General features: G+C 59.6%; 1 protein-coding gene across 1 annotated transcript; it reads left to right on the top strand.

The window, feature by feature from the left end:
- Positions 1-96: 96 nt before the first annotated feature.
- Positions 97-21379, top strand: MCM2 (minichromosome maintenance complex component 2). Its single transcript, XM_060023186.1, has 17 exons — positions 97-258; positions 2437-3134; positions 3757-3989; positions 7522-7697; positions 7773-8033; positions 9024-9243; positions 9387-9594; positions 11174-11308; positions 11572-11763; positions 16031-16124; positions 16877-17127; positions 17258-17384; positions 17891-18003; positions 18746-18991; positions 19760-19942; positions 20066-20221; positions 20537-21379. The coding sequence occupies exons 2-17, from the start codon at positions 3129-3131 to the stop codon at positions 20645-20647; spliced, it is 2712 nt and encodes a 903-aa protein (XP_059879169.1). The 5' UTR covers positions 97-258; positions 2437-3128; the 3' UTR covers positions 20648-21379.
- The last annotated feature ends 239 nt before the right edge of the window (positions 21380-21618 follow it).

The following is a 21618-nucleotide window of genomic DNA, read 5'->3' as shown; positions in this document are numbered from 1 at the left end:
TTTTTTGGCTATACCAAGGCTTGTTCCTGCTTGTGGGTCTGCACCTGTCCCCCCACCCCCACCCCGGCCTGGCTCCTGTCACATGACCCCCCTCTCCTGCTTGACACCCTAGCCAAAGTAGCTGTCCAGTCTCTGTCACACAAAGCCCCTTTATTTCATTCCCAGTGTTACCAAAACTGGGTTCGTCTGTTGGTGGACGTCGAGCAGAAAGACACAACCAAGGCAAAGAGCAGGAGAAGGAAGAACTGATCACTTGCAGTAAGTAAGGAGGACATAGGGGACTTTTCCCAAATTCGTGCTTCCCCAAACAACAAAATTGGGGACGTTTTAAGCTAAGGGTACATGCGTATTCATCAAGGGGCTTGGGCAGTCTAAGTTTTAGTTAATTGAAGTCATGAGGCTCAGAGGTGGTCACCGTCATCCTCCCTTAGGGTCCAGTTGATCTGATGGTTGAGCTCTTCAGGCTAATTTTTGCCATTGAATCACAACAGGGAATCTTTACAACTGATACGTTGTCTAGCGTTGTTACTTCTCTCACCTGATAACAGTTTGTTTCTGCATTCTTTTGCTCCTTTAAGATCATTCATTACTGAGACCTGTTTAAGGGTAAGCACTGTGGCCAGGCTTCCATCCCAACCAAGCCAAAAATGGCTTCTCTTATGTCAAGAAAGCCATTCCTGGTTCTCTTTCTCGGGAACCACCTGCCCCATCTGCTTACACAGCAGCACAGTCTCTCTAACGGGTTCATGTTCATTTAGTCACTTCCTAGTTCAGCATCAGCCTCCCCCAACTAGAATGGCAGTGCCGTGAGGACAGGGCCATGCTTCTCACGTTCCCTGAACGTGCGGAGGCTGACTCAGGGCCTGCTGCTTGTCGTAGGCACCCACTGATCACAGTAGCCCCAAGATACACACCTCGTGACACCACACTTGTTTCACAGCTGGGCTGGAATGAGACTGGGCCCCAGTCTTTGCCTTGCTCCTGTTCTGAACAAGGGGAAGGTGAGGAAGCCGCTGCCTTGTGACCATCTGGGACCCAGTTTATCTGGACCTTGGTCAGCGTGCAGTTTCTGTATCAGCCATGAGCTGATGCCATGAGGCGCCTGTCTTCCTGAGTGGACAGCTCCAAGAGTTTCTGCCAGGAAGTTACATGCATTCCCCCTGCACACCTTTAATCGGCAAAACAAGTCATAGGCCACTTCTGACCTCCAGAGGCAGGAAACTTCCCTTCCACCCTGTGCCAGGAAGGAGGAGAAATGGAGAATCGGTAACTAAGCCAAATGACCCCCCTCCCTCCATCTTTGTTTTTTTTGAGACAGTACAGACACTTTGGAGCGGGCGTGGGAGGAGGCGGGAGTTTGCTCTTATTACCACCATGCGCAATTCTGCGTTTTGTACGCTGAGTTTTGGGCCCCACGCATAGGTTTCAGTGGGATTTCATTTGTGGAGTAATGAGGGTAGCTATCTCCCCTCCCTCCAGGGCAGAGGAGTGCTGACACACTGCAGTGCCCCCTGCACACCAGACAGAGCATGGCAGCAGCGAGCTTCCCTGGATGGTAGTTCAGTAGATAAAGATCTGACTCTCAGGTTCCCTCCCTCGCCTGCACCAGGCTCAGGGTGGTGTTCCTCCCGAGGCATGGCTGACAGGAGGAGATGGTGCTGCAGAACCGCTCCCTAAATAATAGGCACAAGTGCTTGGCTCAGCAGCCGGACCACGAGGCAGAGGCATCCAGCAAGCCCTGCCCAGGCTCAGGCCCAGGCCCAGGCCCAGGCCCGGGCCCGGGCCCGCGGACACTGAGACAACATGGCAGCTGTTGTAAGCTGCTGGATTCCTTCCCTGTCTTCCTCCCGCGCCCCCATCTCAGAGGTGACGCTGTCACCCACCCAAGCCAGAATCCTGCTGCCATCCTGGGTGCCTCCCTTTTGCTGTCCCCGGTCCTCAGGACCGAGAGACTCCATCTCCTGAATACGTCTTGGATATTTCCCCTCCTTGTCATCACTCCCGCCCCTACCCGGGGCCCCATCCCGAGATGCTTGTTCACCGCACAAAAGTGCCAGGGCAAGAGGGCTGAGATCCAGCCCTGCCCTGCTCGCCTGCCCTAGCCCAGGCCGCCTGTACCTGGACGAAGAATCGCAGCATACTCGTCCCTCTGTATCCTTGGGCGATTGGTTTCAGGCTACCTGCAGATACCCAAATTCAAGGATGCTAAAGTCTCATATAAAATGGTGCAATATTTGCACATAACCTGTGTACATCCTCCTGTACACTTTGTCATTTCTAGATTACTTACAATACCTGATACAATGTAAATGCTATGCAAATAGGTGTAAATGCTGTGTAAATAGTTAGCTGGCCTACAGCAAAATCAAGCTTTGATTTTTGGAACTTTCTGGAATTAAACTTTTTTTCTAACCACCCTGTTGGTTGAATCTGCAGATTTGGAACCAACTGTAACTGCTTCCAACCTGCCTCGATCTATGTCCACCCCTGGCAGCCTGAGGGATTCTCCTAAAACCCACGTAGCTCTCCACTGCCCTCAAGCCAGCTCAGTAGAAAGACTTGGTGATCTTTCGTGACCTGGGCTCTCCAGCCTCAATTTTTGTCCCTTCCTGAACATCACAAGCGGTTTAACTGGAACTAGGAAAGTGCTTGCAGATGCCCACCGTGCCCTGCTCTCCACATCTCTGCGCACGGGGCTCTTGCTACCTGGAACACCCCTGCATCTCGGCTCCCTCGGGGGAGGGGGGTAACCCCCACTAGAACGTCACAGCTGGCCTCCTACCATCCCCCGCCTTTCGGCGCTTGAAGGACGCAGCCTGAGCTTTTGGAGGAGTTGACATCACACAGTAAGAAAACGTCAGAAAACAAGGCCCCCAGGCGGCCGCAGCACCAGGTCGTACATCTCGGCTGGCCCCGCAGCACAGAGCGCGGGCTAGGCGGGGTCTCGGGCAGCGTGGGCGGGGCCGCACGCTCGGGCCCGCCCCCGAGCGCCGGCGTGACGAAAATGGACGCCAGCGTCATGACGTCGTGCTCCCTCAGACGCTTCCCGGGCACGGGCGGTCACGTGGGCCGTTTTTCGCGCGAAAACTGGCTGTTGCTGGCGGAGCGGAGAGGAGCACTGAGCAGCGATGGCGGTGAGCGCGGCGGAGTCTGTGCGTCTGCCGTGCGGGGCGCGGGCGGTGGGGGGCCGGGCGCGGAGCCGATTCCCGTGCTCCAGTCGGGCGGGTCTGCGAGGCCGGCGGGTCCCACCCCGGCAGCCCGGGCCCCCGGCCCGATCCGCGCGCTCGGGCCCTCCTTATCGTGCTGCTTTCGTCCGCAGCCTCGTCAGCTGACTGCCCCTCCACCAACCTGGGTCTCCGACCCCTTAGGTTGTGGCCGCTCTCGTGTCCCGTCTCCCCTGGCAGCTCCTGGTGCATCGGGGGCCCAGAAGGGCGGGAACGCGTGCTGGGGGGAGGAGTAGGCGGTAAACAGGTAAACCAGCTAACCAGGTAGCCTCAGTAGGTTGTCCTGGAGAAAACGGGGTCGGGTGAGTCACGGTGTGTGTGAGGAATGAGCCGGCCCCGGGCGTGGAGAAGCCTTGGGCTCAGGGAGCGTTCCAGGCAGAGGGAACAGCAGGTGCAAAGTGTGCAGGCTGGGAGGGGTTTGCAGCGTGGGAGGACAGGGTCAGCCGTGGAGAGGGAGACCCTATGGGTGGGGGCGCCACCGTATAGGAAGCTGAGTGGGCCCTCACCCCCTCCAACCCATCTCCTCTTGCAGGAATCATCCGAGTCTTTCACGGTGGCGTCCAGCCCGGCCCCGAGGCGGAGAGGCAACGATCCTCTGACCTCCAGCCCTGGGCGGAGCTCCCGGCGCACGGATGCCCTGACTTCCAGCCCCGGCCGCGACCTTCCTCCCTTTGAGGATGAGTCGGAGGGACTGCTCGGCACAGAGGGGCCCCTGGAGGAGGAGGAGGAGGATGGAGAGGAGCTTTTCGGAGATGGCATGGAGAGGTTCGGCGCTCAAGACCCTGCTCTCAGCAAGCTCTGCTGGGGGGCTGTTGTGTGTCCCGGGGAAGCAGATATATCGGAGCCTGCTTGCTCTGAGCACATCTTGGTCCAGGGTCTGGGGGGAGACAGGTTCATGGAGCCACAGCACATGTCCGTGTAACTTGCTGTGTCTACCTTAGAGTTAGACCCAAAGGCCTTGGTAAGCCCCAGCTCCATGAGATGTGCACCCCAGGGGACGCAGGGCATCTCTAATCCGGGGCCACGTCAGGGACCCCAACTGGGAAGGACAGGAAGCAGGTAGCCAAGAGTTTCTCTGCAACTTCAGAGAAACTGTGTGTGGGGGGGGTGATTAATCAAGATTTAGATTTAATTCAGCCCACAGTTACTGTGCTTAATCTGTAGCAGATCTCGTGTTCACACTTACTGATAAATGTACGAACGTAGTAAAGGTTATGGAGGCTTATTGCTAAGATGGTGGAGGAAAGCTCTGTGAGTGAGCAAGGTTAGATTCCACTGGTGTCTCACCCTGTCTTAACACCCAGGACTTGGCCTATACGTTAGCACTAGAATTATCTGAACGCCCGGGAGCCTCGTGGAGGTTCTGCTTTGGGGCTCTGTGTACTCTGACGTGGGGGCTTCACACTTGGTGTGTATGAGAGTACTGTTCAGGCCGCCCCCCAGGCCACAGGGAGAGCCCTTTGGGAGCATCCAGGGCACTCTGGACCGTTTGGATCTTCGCTTTAAGCTCCATCACTCCAGGTGATGGGCCTGGGTGTGCGGCACAGGCCAGACAGAGTCTGGAGGGATGAGGAGTCTGGGCAGAGCAGCCCTGAGCAGCTTGCCTGCTGTGCCCTGTGAGGTTGTGCAGGCAGGACGCCCCTCCCCGGCCGGCCACCCTCCATCCACGCCCTCTGCGTCTTCTGTCCTTCCCTCGCAAGGAAGACTGGATAGAGGTATCTGAGGACTGGATGGGCCCAGTGAGATTTGGGTTTCATGGCTTGTTTAAAAAACAACCTTACTGAGCTATAATTTTTACAGTGTAAGATTTGTCTCTTACAGGAATACAATTCAATGCGTTTTAGTAAATTTCCTGGGTGGTGCACCTATCACCACAATCCAGTTTTTCCCGTCATCCCCGTAAGATCCCTTGTGCCTGTTTGTAGTTAATCCCCATTCCCTTCCCCACCCCTAGGTAACCAGTAATCCACTTTCTGTCTCTTTGGATTTGCTAGTGCTGGCTGTTTCGTGCAGGTGGAGTCTGGAATACACACGTCGTCGTGTGCAGGCTTGTTTGGCTTACTGTGTTTTTCAGGGTCCATCCACGTTGGAGCCCACGTCAGCACGTCATTCCTTTTCGTGGCTGAGTAGTACTCCATTGCACGGACAGACTGCGTTCTGTTTACCCATTCATCAGTTGGTAGACGTTTTGGGTGCTTTACACTTTTTAGCAATTATAAATAGTGCTGCTAGGAGTTTCTTATGTGAATGCATTTTTAAGTTCTCTTGGAATGGAATTCCAGTTCCTAGGAATGGAATTGTTGGGTCACGTGATAACTCTGTGTTAATTTTTTGAGGAACTGCCCGACTTCTCCAAAGCAGCTGCACCGTTTTACATTCCCACAAGTGGCGTATGTCGTTTGAGTTCTCCACATTCTCACCAACACCTGTTACCTTCTGGGTTTTGACAACAGGCACCCTAATGGGGGCGAGGCGGTATCTCACTGTGGTTTTGATTTGCATTTCTCTGATGACTAGTGATGTGGAGCAGCGCTTCGCGTGCTTGTCGGCCATTTGAGTATCTGGAAAATTTGTCTTCAGATCCTTTGCCCGTTTTTTATCAATAATTTGTTTCCTTGACTTTTTATCATTGAGTCGTAAGAGTTTTTAAAAACTTACTCTGGTTGTAAGCCTTTTAGCAGACATGTGATTTGCAAATATTTTTTTCTCAGTCTATGGCTCGTCTTTTTAATTTTTTTTAAACGGTGGGTTTTGATGTGTATAGTTTTAAAACTTTGCTGAAGTCTAATTTATCAAATTCTTTTAAATTGACCAATTAGAATTTCACTGCAGGCATTTCACATGACTTGAAATTCTTTTTTTTTTTTTTAATTTATTTTTATTTATTTATTTTTGGCTGTGTTGGGTCTTTGTTGCTGCGTGCAGGCTTTCTCTAGTTGCGGCGAGCAGGGGCTATTCTTTGTTGCGGTGCGCGGGCTTCTCATTGTGGTGGCTTCTCTTGTTGCGGAGCACAGGCTCTAGGTTGGTGGGCTCAGTAGTTGTGGCACATGGGCTCAGTAGTTGTGGCTCGCGGGCTCTAGAGTGCAGGCTCAGTAGTTGTGGTGCACGGGCTTAGTTGCTCCGTGGCATGTGGGATCTTCCCAGACCAGGGCTCGAACCCGTGTCCCCTGCATTGGCAGGCAGATTCTTAAGCACTGCGCCACCAGGGAAGCCCATGACTTGGAATTCTTAACGAGTTAGACAGGTACCTTTTCCTTGAGAACACTTAAGAATTTGGAAGCGATCAATCCAGAAGCATACCTGGTTCTGGGTTCTGTTTCTGGTGTCAGTAGTGTGGGATTATCTGAGAGTGTTCTTTGACAGAGTCTATGGCCAAAAAAAGAAAGAAGAAGTTCCCCAAATTACCACGTCCTCTGAGAAAGGGAGAATTCAAGAGGACTGTCGTGGAGCCAGTGTGGTATTGGAAGCAGCTAGCCACCTTGACACCCAGCTCTGTTGAGTGACCTCTGGCAGAAATCCCATCACCCTCCGCCCCCCGTCCTTGGTTTCTTCATCTTTCTGATGGAGGGTGATGTGTGCTTCCCCAAATCGCGGGGAGGGGAGCTGTGTTTGCCCTGGTGGGGGTCCTTGTTGAGGCATCAGTCCTTCAGATATCTGACAGGCAGTCACGTGGAAGGTCTCGCTGTGGCTGGAAGGACTGAGCCACAGATGTGTTCGGGAGAGGCTGGTTGGGCTGATGTGTGTGGGCCTCCTGGGGTCCGGGCTTCGAGGTGGGGCTGCCAGAAACAGGAGTGCAGGAGGGTTCCTGCCCATGGGGAGCTGTGTTGGCTCTCTGAAGGCCCTTCGAGCTGAAGGTTTTGTGGGTCCTCCGATTCCTCTTTCCTGCTGGTGCTCAGAGCTCCCCTTTTTCACTGTGGGAAAACCCACGTGACACAAGATTCCCGTCTCGGCCATCTCTGAGCGTAAGCTCAGTGGCATCACGGCACTCACGTGGTCGTACGACCGTCACCACCCTCTCCAGGACTTTCTTCCCCAAACCCAATCACGCAGGATTTCTGTCCTGTGACTGGCTTGTCTCACCGAGCAGTGTCCTCAGAGTTTGCCCGTGTCACAGCAGGTGTCAGGAGGTCCGTCCTTTGGAAGACTGTGTCCTTTTCCGTGTGGGATCCGTGGGGGAGCCTTTCGGAGCCTCTCCAGGTGCCCTGGCCGGGGCTCCGGAGCCCTCGGGAGCCCGGTTCCTGGTGGGGTTTTGTTTTGGGGTCTGGGTGCTAACAGGCTCCATCTGGGGGCCTCGCAGGGACTACCGCCCCATCCCGGAGATAGATGTCTACGAGCCCGAGGGGCTGGCCCCGGACGACGAGGACGTGGACGAGCTGACCGCCAGCCAGAGGGAGGCGGCCGAGCGGGTCATGCGGCAGCGAGACCGGGAGGCCGGCCGGGGCCTGGGCCGCATGCGCCGCGGGCTCCTGTACGGTGCGTTCTCGGGGAGCCCGGGGGAGGCGGGAGGCAGTGTGGGGAGCCGGCCCTGAACGTGCCCCCGGCCCCCAGACAGCGACGAGGAGGAGGAGGAGCGCCGCAGCCGGAAGCGGCGGCAGGTGGAGCGGGCCACGGAGGACGGTGGCGAGGCCGATGAGATGATCGAGAGCATCGAGAACTTGGAGGACCTGAAGGGCCACTCGGTGCGCGAGTGGGTGAGCATGGCCGGCCCGCGGCTGGAGATCCACCACCGCTTCAAGAACTTCCTGCGCACCCACGTGGACGGCCGCGGCCACAACGTCTTCAAGGAGCGCATCAGTGACATGTGCAAAGGTGCGCCTGCCCCGTGCCCGCGGGAGGCCGCCTGCCCTGGCCTTGTGGCGGTGGGTTTGACAGACGGATGTGCGGGGCACATGGGGAGCCGGGGCCGGGGCCTGAGCCCGGGGTGCCCGTCTTTCAGACAAAGTATCGTGGGTCCAGCGCACTGTCCAGGGACTACGTACGTCTGGACCACAGCAGTCGTTTTTTTGTTTTGTTTTGTTTAAAATTAATTAATTTTTTTTTTTGGCTGTGCCGTGTCTTTGTCGCTGCGCGCGGGCTTTCTCTAGTTGCGGCGAGCAGGGGTTACTCTTCCTTGCAGCGCCAGGGCTTCTCATTGTGGTGGCTTCTCTTGTTGCGGAGCACGGGCTCTAGGTGCGTGGGCTTCAGTAGTTGTGGCGTGCGGGCTCCGTAGTTGTGGCTCATGGGCTTAGCTGCTCCGCGGCACGTGGGATCTTCCTGGACCAGGGCTCGAACCCGTGTCCCCTGCATTGGCAGGCAGATTCTTAACCACTGCGCCACTAGGGAAGCCCCAGAAGTCGTTTTTGATGGACTTACAATCGGGCAGACTTTATGTAAAAATCTGGCTTACTGCTTTGATCAGAGTGTAGCAGCACGTTTCTGAACAAAGCAGCACGTGAGGCGGCGTGTGGCTCCTGGTCCCCCACCGGCCCCTCCTCTCCCTTTCGTCTCACATCCGACACGTTTCTTCGCGGGTTTCCTCCTGGCCTCGTAGGCACTCTGAGTTTGCGGTAGGCACCCCATGTGTTACTCCACTGTATCCCCCCCAGGCACTTAGGTCCCGTTTCATAGGTTCAGAGCTTGAGACCTAGCATCCGTCACATCTCTGGGTCCCGTCGCTAACGCTGAGCGGACTTGGGAGCGAGGCTGCGCCTCCAGCTCCGAGTCAAGGGCTCGGCGGGCTGGCCTCCCCTTCTCGCGGCGAGGTGGGCCTGCCCCAGCCTGCTCCGCGCTCAGCCTCCCTTCCCACCCCGCCCGCCTCAGAGAACCGCGAGAGCCTGGTGGTGAACTACGAGGACCTGGCCGCCAGGGAGCACGTCCTGGCCTACTTCCTGCCCGAGGCGCCGGCTGAGCTGCTGCAGATCTTCAGCGAGGCTGCCCTGGAGGTGGTGCTGGCCATGTACCCCAAGTATGACCGCATCGCCAGCCGCGTCCACGTGCGCATCTCCCACCTGCCCCTGGTGGAGGAGCTGCGCTCGCTCAGGTGAGCCGGCGGGGGCTCGGGCACCCGTGGGGGGTGGCGGGTGGCCGCGGCCAGAGAAAGCCCACCCTGTGGGTCCTGGCCTCACTGGCGGGCGAGGGTCCGGCCCCCGCCCTGTGGTCTCTGACGGCGCCTCGCCTCCGCAGGCAGCTGCACCTGAACCAGCTGATCCGCACCAGCGGGGTGGTGACCAGCTGCACGGGCGTCCTGCCTCAGCTCAGCATGGTCAAGTACAACTGCAACAAGTGTGGCTTCGTGCTGGGGCCTTTCTGCCAGTCCCAGAACCAGGAGGTGAAGCCGGGCTCGTGCCCCGAGTGCCAGTCAGCCGGCCCCTTCGAGGTCAACATGGAGGAGGTGAGCGCGGGGCTGCACCGTAGCCGCGGGCGCCAAGATGCAAGTGTGTGTTGGCCCCGCGCTGGGGCAAGCAGGCCCATGTGGTCAGCCCTCGTGGTGTTCTCAAGAATCCAAGCCAGTCTGTACAAACCAGACATTTAAAGCGTCAACGTTTATGGCTTTTTTTTCTCGAGCGGGAAGATCTGGTGAAACTGGGCCCACGTCTCCCCTGGCTGCCCCTCAGCAGGGCACCTGCTTTCCAGTCCAGACTCCCTGGTACCTGCCTCTCTGGCCTTGCGCTGGGGACCCCTGATTTGTAACTGTCTGTGACACTGCTGTGCCGTCTTCGGGAGGCCCCGCTGGAAGGCTCTGGGCCTTAAGACCTCGGGCACGCAACACCCGCCTTTGAACGTGAACCACTCCCAGTGTAAAGTGTGGCGGGCTCATCACGATCGCTGCGGTAGAGCCCAGACCCCCCCTCTACTGCTCTGCTGCCACGAGTGATGGGCTGACGCCTCACTGCTCTACGATTCTGAGAAGCGCCCTAGCTGGAGCCGCCTTGCCAGGAAAAGCCTGGCAGCCCGCAGGCAAAGGCTGCCCTGTTTCAAAGTTCAAGTGCGCCTTGCCTCGGGGAGCGACAGCTGCAGGGCTGGGCTCCAGCTGAGCCCGTGCCTTTGCCCAGAGTCCCCCCGCCCACTCCGTCTAGCTGGTCCCCCTCCCTTTACAGGTTCCCCCTTCACACACGTTTCTTGAGAAGCTACTTGAACGAGAGCAGAGTTGCAGGCTCTGCTTGCAGGGCACCTGGGACAGTAACCGGTGGGGGGATAATAATTACGCCGAAGTCTCTGGAGCACTTGCTCGGTGCCACGTGGTGGGGGCGTGCGTTATGTGGTCTTCATCACACCTCGTGAGGCGGGTGCTGTTGTTGGCCCTCTTTGACCTGAGGTCACCCAGCCAGGAGTGGCCCAGAGGATTAGAACGCAAGCATTTTGATGCAGAGCGTGTGCTTAAAAGCACCTTTTCCTGTGGCTCTTTTCTAGACAGTAGGTGAGATGATGGATGTTAGGTTGCACACACAGTGCTGCCTTGTGACCTCGACAGTAAGCCCACACTTGGCGTAACTTGTTTCGTGGGCGTTGGCTTCAGTGCTTTTCACGTGTGACGTGACTTCCTTCTCCCTGTGTGGCTGTGGCTGCAACGTTCGACCCCCGTTCTGCGGGGCAGGCACGGAGAGGGGGAGGCCTCGCCAGGGCCACACAGCTTAGGCCACAGCGGAGCCTGGCTCCAGTGTCCACGTGCACTGCGCTCAGCTGTAGGGCCTGTCACAGGGCTCTGGCTTCTGGCAGGAGGGAGGCATCCCCGGGGGGGGGGGGCGGTGTGGCAGGAGCGGGGACCGTGCACCGTGGCGCTGGTCACAGTGGCTCGCCCCCCTGCCATCGTTGGTTCTGGGTATCCTAGTCAGCGGTGGGAATAATAACGCTGCTCTCCTTGCCCCAGGGCACCGGTCCAGTTCAGGTGACAAAGAATCGGTGCTTGGACCACAGCCCAGGCTTCGCCGGCTAGGGGCGGGTCCCTTTGACCATCTGTTTGTCCCGCGCAGACCATCTACCAGAACTACCAGCGCATCCGAATTCAGGAGAGTCCTGGCAAGGTGGCGGCCGGCCGGCTGCCCCGCTCCAAGGATGCCATCCTCCTCGCGGACCTGGTGGACAGCTGCAAGCCGGGAGACGAGATAGTGAGTGGCCGGGGGGCCGAGGAAGTTGGTGTGGGCGCTGTGGCGGTGGCCCGGGGAGTGGGTCGAGGTCAGCTCTCCCGTCTCTAGCACTGAGCTCCTTGCGGTGGGCGGCCAGCTGGGTGCTGGGCTTGGGAGCAGCGTGCTGTGGAGTTACTGCTCTCCTGTCGGTGACCCAGGGACCCGGAGGAGGGGTCGGGTGAAGCCAGCGAGGAGGCGGGCCCGGCCCGTGCTTGTGGCCCTCCTGACCACTCGGTACCCCCCAGGAGCTGACCGGCATCTATCACAACAACTACGATGGGGCTCTCAACACCGCCAACGGCTTTCCCGTCTTCGCCACTGTCATCCTAGCCAACCACGTGGCCAAGAAGGACAATAAGGTGGCCGTGGGAGAGCTGACTGACGAGGATGTGAAGAAGATTATCAGCCTCTCCAAGGACCAGCAGATTGGGGAGAAGGCAGGTGGAAGGCGGGCGGGCGGGGCAGCCGCAGAGTCAGGGTACCCGGGGCTCGCCGTCTGGCCCACCCTGCAGCCTCCGTCTTGGTGCCCGGGTCTTGGAAGCTGGTCCCTTCGTTTGGTTCCCTGTGTCTGCTCAGTCCACTTGCCTTGGCGGAGGCTGTGCTCCAGGGGAAGAACGTCCGGCAGCCCCACTGAGCCTGTGTCCTGCCCGCGAGGACACGGGTGAGGTCAGGGTTCCTCAGGTTGTGCCGGGCTTGGACTGGAAGGGAAACCGGGGGGCCAGTAGGAAAAGCTTGTCTGGTGGGATGTCCCGTGGCATCAGACCCCTGTCCCCAGTCGTTTCTCCAGGAATAGCGCTACCCCAGCACGGGGGTTTGCTTTTCCCTTTAACTGTAGGCTTTTTGCTGAGGTTGGGGGGACGGGGGTTTTCGTTGCAGAATTTACAAATACAGGCGACCCCTGGACAGTGCAGGGGTGAGGGGCGCCCACCCCGACTCTGTTGAAAGTCCATGTGTAAGTGGACCCACGCAGATCAAACCCGGGTTGTTCCAGTCTCAGCTGTGGGATGTTAAGTTCCTGTTGATAAAAGTTCTGCCGCACGGCCCTCGGGCTCCTGGGTCGCCGGGTGGCCCCTCAGGCTCGTGGCCCTCCCCCAGCCCTCTTGGCATCCCTCTCCCCTCGCCTCCCCACTTCCTGTTCTCTTGTTGGTGCAGGACCTCCCAGCTCTCTCCCTGGCTGCTCTGCTGCCGCACAGCTCAGGTCCTTGCACCCCCGTCGGCCACCTTTATTAGTCTGCCAAGATTGGGGGCACACGGGGAAGGCGGGTGTCCCTAGCCCCAGGAGGACAGGCACTGCAGTTCCACCAATGTGCTGGGTCCTGAGGGACCCTCCAGGGCCGCGTTGTTCAGGCTTCTCGGTGGGAAGTGAGAGCCGCTTGTCGCCCTCATGGGGCTTGTCCTTTACTACAGCCCCGGCAACCCCCCCCCCGCCCCGCCCCCGCCGAGGGAAACCAGTGCTAGTGTGACGGGCATGTTTCAGAATCTCGACGGAGCCGGTTTCTGAGGGCGGGGACTCTGGGTCCCAGGCCTGTGTCAGCTTGTCTACACACACCTGACGTGTGCAGGTGCGGGGGGTCCGTGTGCTTCTAGAACACTTCCCTAGCGCCCGCCTGCCCTCTGCCTGCCGTGACTTCCCTCTGCGCCCTCTGCCACTTCGGAGACAAGCTGACGGGTGACAGGGAAGATCCAGAAATGGTCAGGCTCATTGGAACGGTTGGAGCCGGAGGTTTGCCGGCTGGTGGCTGGTGGGCCCCATCCAGCCTGCCGACGGGTTTTTTCCAACTGGTACGTGGTTCTGTTTTTTTGTTTTTCCAAATGTTTGAATGAGTTATCATTCCTTAGGAATAGGGAGACTTCACATAAAAACGTGGGCACCCAGGTTTCGATATTCCAAGTCGGGTGGTCTGTGTCTTCAGGAGCAAGTGGTGTGCTGGGTGGCCGCCGCCCTCGATGGGTTCTCTCCGGTCTGCTGGCTGCCCACTGCCGTGGGCTCTCCCGCCTGCGTCCCTCCGGCTTCCACCCCGCTTGCCGCCGTGGCGTTGGATCTCGTGGGTGCTGGTGGGGTGAGGCGTTCGAGAGGTGTGTGTTGTGCCCGACACTGAGGGTCTGAAGGACTGACGGGAGACGCGCGCGGCCCGAAGCCAGACTGAGGGTGGAGGTTTGGCGTCGTGCTCGGTGTGGTCAGATGCGCTGCCCCGGCTGTGAGCAGAGACGGGGTCGCACCCACTCGCAGAGTTGTTCTAAAGGCTGAGCAGGTCAGCGAGCAGGCGTGGGGTCTCCGCGGCCAGCTGTCGCGGTTACAGGTTGTTACAGCTGGGGTGCTGGGAAGGGCCAGCGGGAGGATGAGCACAGCTTTGGGCCTGCGCTCGACGATTCCTGTGCTCCCTGTGGCCGTGCAGGTGGGGGCTGGGCTGTCTGAGGGCGGCGGGCGGTGCACCTAAGACTTAGGAGTGTTAGGAGCCTGGGGTCGGGTCCTGGGCGTCCTCAGCAGCGGGTGGCCTGTTTCCTCCCGTGTGATGTGGAGGTCGTGGTGGTAAATGGAATAACCCTTGGGAAGTGGGTGTCACGCCCTGGCAGGTCTGGGTTTGGGTTCACCCCTCTTACCAGGCACTAAGTTGCCCTATCGCTTAAGGTAGCCGGGTCAGCACGGGTGCACCGAGCGGTGTGGCCGCTCCCGTGCCCTTCAGGCCAGCAGAGACGGCACAGGGAGCCTGCGAGCACAGCAGGCAGGAAGCGGGCTGCTGCCCTTGGTCCCAGAGGGAGACATTACCTCATCCTGCGAGGTGCCTGGTGCCCAGACAGCACCGAGAAGCGGTCTGGGTGGAGAAGCCCAGGCTGGGCAGTCCTGGCATGAGGTCTCCCAGCAGAGGTGGGGGCTCAGTAAGGGGATCGGTAACGTGTACGGAGCGCCGAGTAGCCGCTGGTCACAGCGATTTGCAGAAGGTCGTCTGTGTCTTGTTGTTGATGAGTAACCTGAGACGTGGGGCGGTAGGGGCCTGGTTTACGTGAGACGCCCACGTCACGCGGCTAACAAGTGGCAGAGCCAGGGTCCCACCAGGCTGTCCGGCCTCCACCTCTGCTTCCAGGGGCCGCCCTCTGCCCCCCCATGCGGTTCCCACGTGTGGGAGGTGCCTCTGAGTGTCGGGTTCCAGGGGACCCAGCTCAAGGTTATCGTGAGTTCCAGGGGACCCTGGCCCACGTTTTAAAAGTCACCACAGAAGTTGTGAGACGCGAGCGTGGCATGGTGTGGCAACCCTGCGTGTCCTTTGCCAACTTCTCCTATCCCCGAGGTCATGGCTGGTCTGGGCTCCTCTGTGCAGCCCCCTTCCCTGTTTTTGTGTTTTGTTTTGTTCTTTTGCGGTACGCGGGCCTCTCACTGCCGTGGCCTCTCCCGCCGCGGAACACAGGCTCCAGATGCGCAGGCCCAGGGGCCCAGCCGCCCCGCGGCACGCGGGATCCTCCCGGACCGGGGCACGAACCCGCGTCCCCTGCATGAGCAGGCGGGCTCCCAACCACTGCGCCACCAGGGAAGCCCCTCCCTTGTTATTCTGACACAAATTCAGACCCGCCCTTGCGCCTGCACCTACACCAGTGTGTCTCTCAAGACTCTTTTTTTACTAAACTGACCCCGCTACCCCTGTCACACTTGAAGATACCGGCAGTTCCTAGGGGTGATGTTCACTTGGGTCTACAGTTCCCTGGTGGTCTCTTAGTTTTTGAAAAGTTTCTTGTGGTCAGTGTCCAAGTAAGGTCTACACACTGATTCGTTGACTGTCTCTCATCTTTTTTTAAAATTTATTTTTAAAATTTTTGGTTGCATTGGGTCTTCGTTGCTGCACGCGGGCTTTCTCTAGTTGCCGCGAGTGGGGGCTTCTCTTCATTGGGGTGCGCGGACTTCTCATTGCGGTGGCTTCTCTTGTTCTGGAGCACAGACTCTAGGCACACGGGCTTCAGTAGTCGTGGCGCGCAGGCTCAGTAGTTGTGGCGCACGGGCTTAATTGCTCTGCAGCATGTGGGATCTTCCCAGACCAGGGATCGAACCAGTGTCCCCTGCATTGGCAGGTGGATTCTTAACCACTGCGCCACCAGGGAAGCCCTCTTCCTCTCTCTTATGCACACACACACACACACACACACACACGCGCGCGCACACGCGCACACACACACACACCCCCAGAGCAATTGGCGAAATGTCTCGACGGCTTTCCAGGTGAACGTCTCACCTCCCGGTGGACCCGCCTCCCGGCCGCCCCGTGTTCTGAGCTCGGTACCTGCAGTCCTGTGGGACCCGGGCTTGTGTAGACGCCTCCTGTAGTGCTCACAGCCCCCGTGACCTGGGCAGTGTCATCTCCTTTCCATTCGAGGACACAGGCTCAGGCAGGCCGCCGATCCTGGGTGGGGTCTTCTGCGTCCGTGCTGTTGGAGTCCACCCCCGCCCACGCGGGCCTGGGTCTCGTCTCCTGCTCCTGTTCTGCGGGCGACCTTGGGGTGGTCCTGCAACAGGACGAAGTGAAGGGGGTCAGGCCGGGGTTCTGGTCAGCTTTCAGGTTCGGTGACTCGGGAAGAGCCAACCAAGTACAAGGCCCGGAGTTGGGGGTGGGATGGGGGTGGGTCTCAATGCGGGGTCGGGGGAGTTGCAGCTGTGCATGGGCGCTCCAGGCCGGAGCACATGGTGACCGTTCCCATCGCCCCGCCCCCCACCCCCAGATCTTTGCCAGCATTGCTCCTTCCATCTACGGGCACGAAGACATCAAGCGAGGCCTGGCACTGGCTCTGTTTGGAGGGGAGCCCAAAAACCCTGGTGAGCGGGGCAGGGGGGCCGCCTTCTCTGCAGGGGGCTTGGTGGGAGCAGTTCCCGGTGTCCCGGGAGAAGGATACGTCCACGGGTGGCTCCTCATCCCAGGGAGAGCGCAGCCCACAGCCATGCCACTGTGCACACATTTAACTGTAGGAATAATACCTGAACGTGTGTTTGTATTACATCCTCAGAGGGGCTGAAGCCCCCGTTGACCTCCCTGTCTCATCACGGTCCCTCCCTGCAGGTCACCTGGTTGGTGTCGGGGGGACATGGGCAGAACTTTGTGTGGCTGTTCAGATAGATTACACGTGTGCTGATATGGAAAACACGGCACTCCGTGACCGTGGCATGTTTCTCCTAGCCAGTGTAGTGCTCCCTGTCTGTGTGTGAGGGACTGTCCGTGACGTACCCAGCTGCCCCGTCAGCACGGCTTTGGCATCCTTTGCTGTGGGCACACAGAGAACGAGCTCACGCTCTGAAGTTACCGTGCGCTGGTCCACATCGTGCCGCATTCAGCTGTCCTCCTGGCTGGAGAGCACGTGCACAGCCTCCAGTGTGTACAGGACAAACAGCGTCTTCATAGGCACCTCCTTGTGCACCATGGTTCTGGGTTCTGTGCTCAGAGTGGGGTGGCTCCTGGGCATTACGTCCCTTTCTAGAAAGAATATTGCTTTGTCGTTTGCGGTAAGCAGGCTGGGAAATCGGGGATGATCCAGCTCTGTCCTGAGCCCCCTCTGCCCCGTTCCTGCCCCCAGGCGGCAAGCACAAGGTGCGAGGTGACATCAACGTGCTCCTTTGTGGAGATCCCGGCACGGCCAAGTCTCAGTTCCTCAAGTACATTGAGAAAGTGTCCAGCAGAGCCATCTTCACCACCGGCCAGGGGGCCTCGGCCGTGGGCCTCACGGCATACGTCCAGCGGCACCCCGTCAGCAAGGAGTGGGCCTTGGAGGCTGGGGCCCTGGTCCTGGCGGACCGAGGAGTGTGTCTCATCGATGAATTTGACAAGGTGGGTCCCCGGGCCCAGAGCTGACATGTGGGCTGAGCCCTCGGTGGGGAGCGCGTGTTCGTGGGGAGCGCGGGGGCCTCGTCTGAGAGACCGCGGTCGGGCAAGAATCCTGCGTTTCCCCGCCGTGCAGATGAACGACCAGGACAGGACCAGCATCCACGAGGCCATGGAGCAGCAGAGCATCTCCATCTCGAAGGCCGGCATCGTCACCTCCCTGCAGGCCCGCTGCACCGTCATTGCTGCCGCCAACCCCATAGGTGCGTGGGTGCGACGGCCAGAGGGGGAGCAGACCCGGGGGCCCCTGCTCTGGGACCCGCGCCACTGAGTGAGGAAGGGACCGAACAGCAGCAAGTGCTCCTCTCCTGCGTTTCTTGCTGGGGGGGGGGGGGCGGGAGGACGGGAGACCCCCGGGCTTTCGTCGAGCCGTGTTCTCGGGAGACAGGAGGAGCACCTAGCGCTTAATAGGGTGGGACTGGCCGTCGGTCTCAGCCAGCAAGTGGTTAGAGAGCCCAGGCGCCCCTGCCACCTTGTCCCCGGGTTTTCCTCGCGGGAGGCGGCTGAGCGGCCTCGGGCCGATTGGGGCAGGTGGGGAGAGCCTCACGCGGGCTTGTCCGGGGTGCCTGGGGCAGGCCCTGCATCCCTCCACCACTGATTCCCCTCTCGTCAGTGAAGCCACACGGGTTGGAAAGAACCTTGTCCAGTCGAGGAGAAGAGGGGCCCCAGGGAGCGGGAGCCCTGATGGGGACCTGCCTTTGTGATGCAGGTGGCCGCTATGACCCCTCGCTCACCTTTTCGGAAAACGTGGACCTCACGGAGCCCATCATTTCCCGCTTCGACGTCCTGTGTGTGGTGAGGGACACAGTGGACCCAGTCCAGGTATGCAGCCCACGCCCTGGGTGTGCGCAGTGAGTTTGGGGACCTGGCGTCGGCCCAGGGCTGTGGCTCGCCAGGCTCAGGGAAGGGCTGCCATGTGGACCGTGTGTTTTCCACTTGTTCTCAGTCCAGAGTTCCTTGATTTCTCTCCTTCGCCAACCCCTCCCCGGCCACCCACCCAGCATCGCCCACGCTCTGCCACCAGCTCCCGAGTCTCCTCACTTCTCGCTGCTATGAACCTCGTCCCAGCTTCCCTCCTCTGGCCCGATGCACTGCAGCCTTGGTCCTGGGCCCCCGGCTTCTCCTGTCAGAGGCCAGCCGTCTTTGGGGGCACGGCGGACCTGCCTCTCCTTACAGACCTGCTCTCGGCCTCCCATCCCATCTCTCTGGCGGGGAGTCCACCGTCCCCGAGAGGTCTCTCCCCCTGCCCCTTCCTCATCCACACCCCCTCACCTTCTCGGGCTTCACTCGCGCTCTGTTCTCTTCTCTCAGGTGTTGTGACTGGGGCTCTGGTGGCCTCAGCTGGAGGCTGTCCTCCGGCCTCCATCCCACCACGTGCTTCTCTTCTTCCTGTAGTGTGAACTCTGTCTGTCTCCTCTGCCCTCACTGGGGGGGTGCGCCCCAGGAGCTCCCGGCCCATGGCGGGTGGGGGACACGTGTCGTTACAGAGCGTCTTCAGTGAGCTGACCTGCTCCAAGCCAGGCGCCAGGCTCAGCCCGCTCTTGTCCTCTCCGTCTTGTCTCAGGATGAGATGCTGGCCCGTTTCGTGGTCGGCAGCCACATCAGACATCACCCCAGCAACAAGGAGGATGGGGGCCTGGGGGGCGCCCCGGAGCCCCCCATGCCCAACACATATGGCGTGGAGCCCCTGCCGCAGGAGGTCCTGAAGAAGTACATCATCTACGCCAAGGAGAAGGTCCACCCGAAGCTCAACCAGATGGACCAGGACAAGGTGGCCAAGATGTACAGTGACCTGAGGAAGGAATCCATGGTGAGGGCCAGGTGGGGCAGGTAGGGTGGGGCAGAGGGGGACGCACAGCAGAGCCTTGTCTGTGTGCTCAGTGGGTCCAGGAGCACTGGAGCAGCAGGACGGCCTTAAAGACACGATACTTACTTACCTTAACCGTTTTGTTTAGACGGAACTTAAACGTACGTGCGTTTGTCTGTCTCAGGGTACAGCTGAGGTCTTTGTTCTTGGGCCGTTGATTTAGTTCCAGTGACTTTGCGAACATCTTACCCGAATGAGCACGCGCCTGAGCTAGTTTGCGTTCACTCGTGCTGGGGAGAGATTTAAAGGCAGCTTGCAAGCAGGTGGACTGCAGAGTTCTTGCAGGTTGCTCCGTCTCACCTACCTAAGCGTGACAGCCACCGCTCCTTCCCTTTCCCTCCCTCCTAACAACACCTTTTCACTTAATCAGGTCTTTTCAGAGCATTCGCTCGGGCTTCCCAGAAACACAGCTTTGTCTTCTCCCTGTGCCGCACTGCGCCAGGCGGTCCCTGGTACCTGACAGTAACAAATACAGCCGCCCACAGGCGTGGAGACTCCGGGTGCCCGGGAGCTGCCAGGAGCACAGTGCTGGGCTGGCGGTGGCAGCCGTGAGCCTTCGCGCTTTGGGAACCAGGGGAAGCTTGGGCGCGCCTGGCTCCGGTGGGCGCCGCCCTGCAGGGGGGTCAGCTGGGCCTCCCGGCGGCACCAGCTCTGCCCCTCTGCCACGTGCTGGCCGTCCCGCGGGGAGACCTGACGCGGCCCTCCCTCCAGGCCACGGGCAGCATCCCCATCACGGTGCGTCACATCGAATCCATGATCCGCATGGCTGAGGCCCACGCGCGCATCCACCTGCGGGACTACGTGATGGAGGATGACGTCAACATGGCCATCCGCGTGATGCTCGAGAGCTTCGTGGACACGCAGAAGTTCAGCGTCATGCGCAGCATGCGGAAGGTGGGGGCGGGGCCGGGGCCATGGGGGCGGGGCCTGGGCCGCGGGAGTCCAACCTGCCTCTGCTGCCAGGAGCAGCTGGCTTGGGGGGGCCTGGCAGGAGGGTCACCTCCGCTCTCGCCGTAGACTTTTGCCCGCTACCTGTCGTTCCGCCGGGACAACAACGAGCTGCTGCTCTTCATCCTGAAGCAGCTGGTGGCCGAGCAGGTGACGTATCAGCGCAACCGCTTCGGGGCCCAGCAGGACACGATCGAGGTGCCCGAGAAGGACTTGGTGGACAAGGTATGGGCGTGGCCAGGGGCGGGGTTTGCCCGGGCCGTCACAACGCACGTGTCCTACTACTGTCCCATTACTGTCACCCGTCCTGCCGACGCGCTGGGCCGGGGCAACCACGCAGCTTGTCCGAGTTCACGGCCGTTGTCCGGGCTGAAATTTCAAGCCCCGTGTCCAGCTGCAGACCCTCCCTCAGCCTCAGAGCGGTTCGCTCTTCCCTGTGACGGGGACAGAGGCCCCGCCTGCCTGCCTCCCCTGCTGGGGCCTCGGGCTCGGGACCTGCCCACGCGTCCGCACGGCTCACTGGTCGTCCCCTCTTTTCAGGCTCGTCAGATCAACATCCACAACCTGTCTGCCTTTTACGACAGTGAGCTCTTCAGGATGCACAAGTTCACCCACGACCTGAAACGCAAGATGATCCTTCAGCAGTTCTGAGCGTCCGCAGCAGCTCCGTGGTCCTGGTGGAAGGTCAGACCTGGTGCTGACTTCACTCTGCTGCAGGGACCCACAACCGAACTGCGCGGGGCTCCGAGTCCTGGGGCCGGGCTCGCAGCGGTGCCGTGTGGCTGCATCCACCCCACGGCCGAGGGGTTTTATTTCCTTGACTCACTTCCTCTGCTCTCATCTCGGGGCACTTGACTTCCCAGAGCTGCGTTTATAGCCCTCTGACAACCGCCCACCACTCGCAGGAGGTTCGCCTGACCTTCTGGGGATTGAAGTCGATTGTGTTCGGGCCCCTGGGGGCTGTTCTAGGGGGCTGAGCACGGAAGGGTGTCACCAGAACTGCTGGCCTCTTGGCATGAGTTCCGTGTCCTGTTGCTTTTGCTGCCTGTGGTTGAAGAGCGAGTTCTCAGTATTCGCAGCGTTTTTCTGAATCGTGTCCTGCAGCCTTCTCTAGGCTCCCGTGAGTAGGGGCAGCGTGTGGGTCCTGCACAGATGGGACCCTAAGCTGTCGGCACAGCCTCGCGTCCTCTGACGGCCCTGCAGCCTTGGCCTCCGCCAGTGGGAGGAGTGGGTTTGGGGTCAGATGGTGAGGGTCGTCGGAGCCGGGCCACCCCCTCACCATTGCTGTGTGATCTGTTCTCCTACCTGGCCCTTTCCTCATTCTCTCATTTGTACACTGAGTTCTTGTTTCTGTCGTTGTAGTTTTTAATAAAGTGGAGTAAACCTGAACACTGGTCTGAATTCCGTTTTCATACTGTAACCCAGGCTCTCCTGGACTCGCCCTGAAGGCCCTTCCCCCTTTCGCCTCTGGTTTCCTGCAGGCGAGGGTCGGGCTAGGAGAGCGGCTTTGTTTGTGCGTCCGGTCTTGCTGGGGAATTCGGTTGCTGCCTCTGTGGTCTCCGTGAAATCAGGGGACCTCGGGACAGACCTGTACACCCAGAGGGGCTGGAGGTGACCATGCT

The sequence above is a fragment of the Delphinus delphis genome, chromosome 10, assembly GCF_949987515.2.
Source record: "Delphinus delphis chromosome 10, mDelDel1.2, whole genome shotgun sequence".
Taxonomy (NCBI): Eukaryota; Metazoa; Chordata; class Mammalia; order Artiodactyla; family Delphinidae; genus Delphinus; species Delphinus delphis.
Note: the sequence above shows the minus strand (reverse complement) of the source record. Positions and strands in the feature narration are given on the sequence as shown.